This window comes from Perognathus longimembris, chromosome 20 (assembly GCF_023159225.1).
Source record: "Perognathus longimembris pacificus isolate PPM17 chromosome 20, ASM2315922v1, whole genome shotgun sequence".
In the NCBI taxonomy this organism is placed as follows: domain Eukaryota; kingdom Metazoa; phylum Chordata; class Mammalia; order Rodentia; family Heteromyidae; genus Perognathus; species Perognathus longimembris.
This window is the reverse complement of record NC_063180.1, coordinates 1,512,077-1,520,180: the sequence shown is the minus strand read 5'-3', so window position 1 is coordinate 1,520,180 and position 8,104 is coordinate 1,512,077. Positions and strand designations below refer to the sequence as shown.

Sequence of the window (8,104 nt, the reverse complement as noted above, 5' to 3'; positions counted from 1 at the left end):
TATTGTGTGTCCAGATATGGAAGGATGATGTTGGGATATATCAGATGTGGGGATGGGAGCCCATTCTCTCTCCTGTTTATACCTTGCTGTCAGCCTTCTCATTTTTCCATCAGTGGAAGAGTGAGATTCAGAGGGATTGGAAAGAAGAATATGACTCACATGGTGATACCACATGAGCAATGTTTCCTTCTATGGAGGAGAAAAGGAAGATAGGGTTAGACAATGGGTTACAGTAAGAAGAAAATAAAAGCTTAATCACATTCGTGGAAATCTTTACAACTCAGAGATGTTACAATGGAGATAGACTTATTCTCACAAGGAAAATCCAAGATAGAAAACATCGGAATTCCCTTACTATGATGACAAGATTCTCATGGACTTTCATAGATGTACCTGGAGACCATTATTAGCATGAGAACTGGGAGGAGAAACAAGCATTGAAGAGCTCAGCCTTTTGAATCATAAGCTACACTGAGACTTCTTAAAGGACATTAGTAAAGAAAAAAGCCGCACACCCACCATGCGCTCAGCACCTGCGCTTAGCTCACAGGTGCTGCGATGCAAACCTGGGAGGACACGTTTAACCAAGCTCCAGTTACAGCTGCTAGGTCATGACAGCACTGGGAGGTGAATAGTATTAAATTACTTATTCGGAAAGCACATGCAAACTCCTCAAAAAAGAAAAGTATGCTGACTAAGGCATCAAAAGCTATTAGCAAAAAATGGTGGATCGTTTGGCAAACAGTGAAGCAAATACTAGACCTATAAGTATAGTGGAAAACTGTTTTGGAGCAGCTGGTCAGCCCTTAACTATACCTGGACGGGTTCTTCTTGGAGAAGGAGTATTGACTAAGTTGTGCAGAAAGAAACCAAAAGCAAGGCAGTTTTTCTTATTTAATGATGTTCTCGTATACGGCAATATAGTCATCCAGAAGAAAAAATACAACAAACAACACATTATTCCCCTGGAAAATGTTACTATTGATTCCATCAAAGATGAAGGAGAATTAAGGAATGGATGGCTTATTAAGACACCAACTAAGTCTTTTGCAGTTTATGCTGCCACTGCCACTGAGAAGTCGGAATGGATGAATCACATAAACAAATGTGTTACTGACTTACTCTCCAAAAGTGGGAAGACACCTAATAACGAACATGCTGCTGTCTGGGTTCCTGACTCTGAGGCCACTGTATGTATGCACTCTCAGAAAGCAAAATTCACACCTGTTAACCGTCATCACCATTGCCGAAAATGTGGTTTTGTTGTTTGTGGGCCCTGCTCTGAAAAGAGATTTCTTCTTCCTAGCCAGTCCTCTAAGCCTGTTCGGATTTGTGAGTTCTGCTATGACCTGCTTTCCACTGGGGACATGGACACATGCCAGCCTACCAGATCAGACTCTTACAGTCAGTCATTGAAGCCTCCTTTAAATGACGGATCTGATGATGATGATGATGATGATGATGATGATGATGATGATGATAGCAGTGAGTAAGACACATTCTGAAATATTTAATCGGGTGTGACTCTCTGAGAAATCAGCTTTAGGCAATGTGTAAAGCTCTGCCAGTTTTGCTCTAGCTGTGAATTTGCCTGAGAAACGTCTAACCTGTGTGCCTCATATATGCTATAGAAAGTAGCTTTCCCTGCCCACTGCTCCTCTCTGCACTCTTTTACTGGGATACAACGGATAAAATTTTTATTTCTTGTTTATTTCTAGATTATTTTTTGGAATGATGGGGAAATGTATTTAACTTGTCACCTTCTATATTAGTTGTTTTTTTTTTCTCTGTTATATGGAAAACTAAAAGCACAGAATGATGGAAACAAGAGTATAATGTGATTAATAATATTAGCTTTTTTTTCCCCTAACCATCCTATGTAATGGTTAAGACACCAGTAGCAGAGTATAATTTGGAAATAACTTCTTTTTTCATATACCAAGTGGTGCCTTATTCTGCTAGCACTGTTATATGAGACATAATAAGCCCCTACCTTCTGGTTTATTTACTAAATACATTGGTGCTCTTCAGTGTGATAAAATGAATGCTTATGAATACATGTAATTAGGAAAACTTCTTATCTGACAGCTACAAATAACCAAATTTAGAGGTATCCTCATACAAATAAATATTTTTTGTAAAGTAGTTGTGTTTGTATTTTTACACCACAACTATTTTATAGGCACCAACTTATAATTGTCAGATATGTTAAATGCAAAAAATTTTTTAGAAATTTGGTTATAAATTTGTCAATAGTATAGAAATATAATATATTAGCCTTTACTTTTTCTTAATTCATTTTGAGAAGTTCATCTGCTTTAATATTTCTAGAATGAGAAACCTGGTAAAACCCTTGAAAATCAACAAGGTCTTTAAGAAAATATTAGAGCACAGATCTGCTTAAGCTTGGCAATTTGGAAGAAATGATAATGTAAGATAGGTCATAGCAGCCACTAAGTTTGACTAGACATCATATCTGTGGAGGTATTGTCTTTTTTCAGTGTGAAACTATCTTGAATTTACAAATGGTATTATATTTTATAAAGTTTTATAAAGCCCCAATTTATATTTTTGTAAAGTAATTGTATATTTAACCTGTTTCTGACATCATTTTGCAATATATGGAAATAGTGTAGCAATTGATATTTCTAAATTCTGAACTTTAAGTCAGTCTAGATTGCTTTTGAGAAGTGATAATTTCTCACTGCTTTTTAGGCAGCCTTTAGACTGAAAGTATATTTATCATAAAAACTTGATGCATTTTGCACTACTCTTTCCATTTGCATGCTGCAAATAACTACAACCTTTTAAATGTTTACACGGTTGAAAAGCTTAAGTTCTATTTTTTTTTTAATCTTTAAATTTGGACATACTGCAGATGTACTAAGAGATTTGACTTACTAACTTGTGATGGAGGATTCTTTTTCATCTTACCACTTAGGTCAGGCACCAATTATACTGACTATAAATTTTGAGGGCATCTGAAGTGTATCTCTTTGTAGGAAATGTGAAAGTAAAGCACAACAGAACTAAGGTTTGGGACTTTTTAATTTGTTACTGGTTTTAATATCAGATGGACTTTTTTGTTTCAACACACTATGTATCTTTAATCAACCAACACAGGGATGGACAATGTCTGGAGCTTAGCTGTATAAGGCTCAAGAAATCATTGGGTACATGATAGGATGGACACATAGATACTACTTGTATTCTTGTTGTAGGCTCCTGTAGCCTTCTGCTTAGGTGGACAGTTTTGTAAGACTCTTGAATGATGTTATAATATCCAAATGGCCCTTGGCAGAAAAAGCTTCTCCATCCCTGTTAGGACCATAAATCTTAAGAAAGACTAATGGGAACTGGCTGGTACATAGGGAGCCAGCTAGATCAGGAACTGAGGAGAAATGTTCTGAGATAAAATTTGTATTGTTGGCCTCTATTGATTCTGTTTTTACAATAAACATATTTTACAACTTAAAAAAGAAAAAGAAAAAGAAAAAAGCCACAGAAAGTCTACTGACTTACTATGCAACATATTCTAGACCAGTGATTCAACTGTGAAAAAATAACTTCATGTTTAGAAAGGCAAGGTACATGATATCACCGTTATTATGATTTAGGTACATTTCTTATAAAGAATTAATGGCTCTTATTTATTCATTATTGAATACGAAATTCATATTGAAGCTAAGTAAGCTTTCTGAAAAAGAATTTCTATTCTTGTGCAAGCTGAATATACTTGAAAACTCACAAAGGCCTATGTTTGACTGATTGTCTTAATATTCTTAAAATGGCCAAACAGTGTTTGACATGCACAGAAGATTGCATTAAAATGTAACACCAGCAACAGCCAAATAAACAAAACAACAAACACAAAGTCTGCACTTACTTGGTTGGGTGACACCCAATGTCAAAGAGACAGTTCGAGTTAAGCCAAAACATTGCATCTCTGTTTCTCAACAGCTTCCTCCTTTCAATTGCTGTATGAATTCTGGAAACTCTGAGGAGCTGCATGTTCTTTATTATTTGTTAGGAGTTTTGTCGAAATGAATATTTAAGCTTTAGTTTTAATTAGATCAGAAGCTATAAGACTCATTCAATTTTCATTCTTTGAAGATTGTTATTATGAACAGTTAAACTTGAATTCTTTCCTTCTGAAGAGAAGTCATACACAAATTTATCTTCTAAACTCTGCTGGTGGTTGGTGCCCAGAATACTTTACAAGCTTCTAAAGTGAGGAAGCATAGAGTGAGGAAGAACTCCTGCTCTCAGTCACTGTTTTATTTTGTGACTTTGAGAATGTTAATTAAACTCCACTTTTCCCATTTAAGGAACAAAGATGATGAGAGTGTTAGAGGATTTCAGGGTCCTGTCATTGTTGGGCATACAGGAAATCAGCTGTCAGAAAGATTTCTTCTTACTATTATCACCAGTGATGTGGTTACATTACTACTGGGGTTGACTATAAATTGTCAGTTAACAACCAACTCTTTTTTTAATTTTTTCTGATCTTGAGCAAAGGAGATATTCTACCTTAGCCCTGAAAAATAAATTAAAAGAGAAAGAAACAAAATTACGAAAATAAATTATAATTTTGAATCACAAAGATGTCCTAAATTTATGAGAGTTTATTTGCCTCTGTGTGTGATTGTGTTGGTGTGTGTGTGTGTGTGTGTGTGTGTGTGTGTGTGTGCGTGTATGATGTTAAACATCATGATTGCTTGGCAAAAAGATTGGACTGAAAGACCATTGAATGATTGGGAAAGAAAGGACTGTGCTGATGAACAGCATAAAACAAAGCATCTTTCTCAACTTCCAGGTGCCTAAGAATCACCAGAAGAGTATATTCAAAGTTCTCTGACCTAAATATCAGAGACTGAGATGCATAGGAAGGACACAAGTATTTGCATGTCCAACAAATATGCAATAATACAAACAGGCCAGTTATCCATTTTTATGGAAAGTCTAAAATAGAAAGTAAATAAATGTTCAACAACCTGCTCTGAAATCACCAGTTCTCCACTTTTTAAAATCCTTATGTAACTTTACAAAAGGGTTTTACTGTTTAATACACACACACACACACACACATTCACACACACACCACCACCACCACCACCACCAACAACAACAACAATAATAGAAAGAAGAGGAGGAGGTGCAAAGGGAGACAAAATGAAGAAAGGATAGGGTGATGGCTGACCTTACTATGTTTGAAGTAATTAGTAAAAATGCATCAATTCTGTAAATTTCTATAAATTTCTATAATTGCTATAAAATTTAGTTAGATGGCTGTCTAGAAGTGTTTAAGATATACCATTCAGTAATGATAGCTGTTGTAATGATGACAATTTTCATTATGATCATAATTATGTTGTTATTGTTATCATTATGATGTGGAAATACTCAGCTTCTTGTTTCTGTTCACTCCAATCTCAGGGTTCTGGTTGTCAGTATAACTCTTCCTATTTGAATGCTGTATTAGATTTCTGCCTATGACTTGTTTCTAATTGCATCTATCCTTACTTAAAACTACAAATCTGATGCTATTACAACTTTGTTCAATGAACAAAATTGAGATGTCACTAATGTTCATGACTATCTATACTTATAAACTAGGCTTAGTATGTTTATGGAATTTCCCTTATCCATTAAAGTTTAGGGGAAAACTTTGAAATACCATCCCATGCGGTAATATCATGTTAGTGATTTTATTCTGTTTGGATTTCTAATTGCAGGTTAATCTCTACAATTAAACAATCTATAAATAAAAATCAAGTTATTCAGTGAGTAAACATATTACTCTTGTTAATAATTACTTAGTAATATAATATTAGCTCTTAATTTCATTGCAAAAATGACTAGCTATTTCAGGATATTTTTTCCAAACATTACAATCAAACCAATTAAAATGTTTAATAATTTTCTAATTTAATAACTTCTCTCACAAGCCATATTTATCCATAAATATATACAGAAACAAAAATAGTTAATTTAGATTTTTAAAAACATGCACCTGCAAGCATGGGGAATAATTTGAGAACAAAAGTCATTAATAGTATTGATGCATACGTATAAAATGTGTGCAATGATTAATAATGATTATCCACAAGGGACAGTCCTGGTCCTTGTGGAGGTGTGCGTAGAGAGGAACAAGCACTGAACTGGAGAGCTCAGATGAAAGCTTCACCAGCAGCAGCACCTAACATTGCTGTGCATAATTATTTCCATATTTACTGGGTTAATAAGAAATGCTAATTATTTATTTTTTAAAGATTTTCTGAGAGGGTGCAAATTCTGCCTTTACTGAACCTAGTGTACTTGTTTAACACTTCCCCTTAACTGTTAAATGAAGGAACTTTCATTTACACTGAATGAAATCCCAACAATGTCTACATGTGTATTTTCTCAACAAACGTATAGGTCATTCAGACTAATCTGAGGAACACTAAAAAAAACCATGGAACACCAAGAACAAGAATGTATCCCTGGTTTTATTTTCCTTTAAAAACCACCTCATAGCAGCACATAATTCTCAATGAATAAACACATGTACACATGTTAAGACACTCTCTGTACCTACTAATTTATGTCTGCCTTCCGAGTAAGAGTTTATGTATTTCTGAGTACCAAAAATTAAGTGCATAATTTTCATTTATAAAATACACAAATACTCAAATGATGGTGCATTATGGTATCACACCTTGAACATTGTGGCTTTTTTTTCAATACTAACTAGGCCAGGGCAGTCCACACGTCCTCCTGAAAAAGCACTTTGGCTTTCAATGACAGAGTAAAAGTTAATGACATGAGTAGACAGTAGAAGGGTAAATTGAAGGCCGAACTTGACAGAGAATTAATCTGATTTTTCTATTATTCTCCTTGTATCAGTTTATAATAATGAGTCTTTTTTTTTTTTTTTTTTTTTTGGCCAGTCCTGGGGCTTGGACTCAGGGCCTGAACACTGTCCCTAGCTTCTTTTTGCTCATGGCTACCACTCTGCCACTTGAGCCACAGTGCCACTTCTGGCCATTTTCTGTATATGTGGTGCTGGGGAATTGAACCCAGGGCCTCATGTATGCAAGGCAAGCACTCTGGCCACTTAGGCCATATCCCCAGATCCAGTTTATAATGATGATATCATAAGGTAAGACTGTATCACATTTTAATGGTATGCTCTCTTTCAAGTCTTTTCTTTAAGAAGTGAATTTATACCCTATCACCCAGCCATACCACTCCTAGGCATCTATCCTGAACAAAAGGTCTCGGGATATCATAAAGACATCTGCGCATCCATGTTTATAGCTGCATAATTCACAATAGCCAAAATATGGAAACAACCCAGATGCCCCTCTATAGATGAATGGATCAAAAAAATATGGTTCCTATATGAAATGGAATACTACATAGCGATTAGAAATGATAAAATACTGGTATTTGCAGGGAAATGGTCAGAACTTAAACAACTAAGGTTGAGCGAGACAAGCCTAGAACAGAGAGAATAAAGGGGCATGGTCTCCTTGATATATGACTGTTGGGGTTGGAGGGACAGTAGAGACCAGGTCTGTGAAACAAAAAACTTCTTGTCAAATGGTATTTCCGTAGGTTTGAGTCAGCGACCTTACATTATGTATCTAAAACCAAACACCACTAAAAATAAAAAGGTCAAAAATAGACCTCTCAGTGGATCTCAATAGCTCAACAGCTATTTGTATATGATTATATAAGGCAAGGATAAGCAAACTCTATTGTTGACATTATATTTAAAGTTCTAGGTGAATTTCCTTTGGCGTATGACATGTGGCTACTGTATATGATTTTGGAACACTGGGTATTGTATATATGCCTACCTGAACTAGGGAAGGGAAAGAAAAACGAGGGTGTAAGATTACCCCAAGAAATGTACTCAATGCCCAATTATGTAACTGTACCCCTTTTGCATAACATCTTGTAAACAAAATTTAATTAATAAAAAAGTGAATTTATGAGTTATGATTGTCACTTATACAATTTTAGATATTAAAAAGGAAATTAAATTCTGAGTACTATACTATAATATGTTGTTTCAAGGCTCATTAACTGTTTTTCCAGTTCCTCTGATGATGTC

The 8,104-nt window shown here is 35.1% G+C and overlaps 1 protein-coding gene and 1 long non-coding RNA gene across 2 annotated transcripts; both read left to right on the top strand.

Annotated features, from left to right (window-relative positions):
* Positions 1 to 610: 610 nt before the first annotated feature.
* Positions 611 to 1,906, top strand: LOC125368359 (pleckstrin homology domain-containing family F member 2-like). Its single transcript, XM_048369302.1, has one exon. It carries the CDS (start codon positions 723 to 725, stop codon positions 1,491 to 1,493), a length of 771 nt encoding a protein of 256 aa, XP_048225259.1. The 5' UTR covers positions 611 to 722; the 3' UTR covers positions 1,494 to 1,906.
* Positions 1,907 to 2,662: 756 nt separating this feature from the next.
* On the top strand, positions 2,663 to 7,705 carry LOC125338708. The gene is made up of 3 exons (XR_007208352.1): positions 2,663 to 2,813; positions 3,244 to 3,250; positions 7,695 to 7,705. It is a non-coding gene; the product is annotated as an uncharacterized LOC125338708 (long non-coding RNA).
* The last annotated feature ends 399 nt before the right edge of the window (positions 7,706 to 8,104 follow it).

Coding starts and splice junctions, on each gene's coding strand:
- LOC125368359 (XM_048369302.1), top strand. CDS start 723: ATGGTGGATCGTTTGGCAAACAGTGAAGCAAATACTAGACCTATAAGT.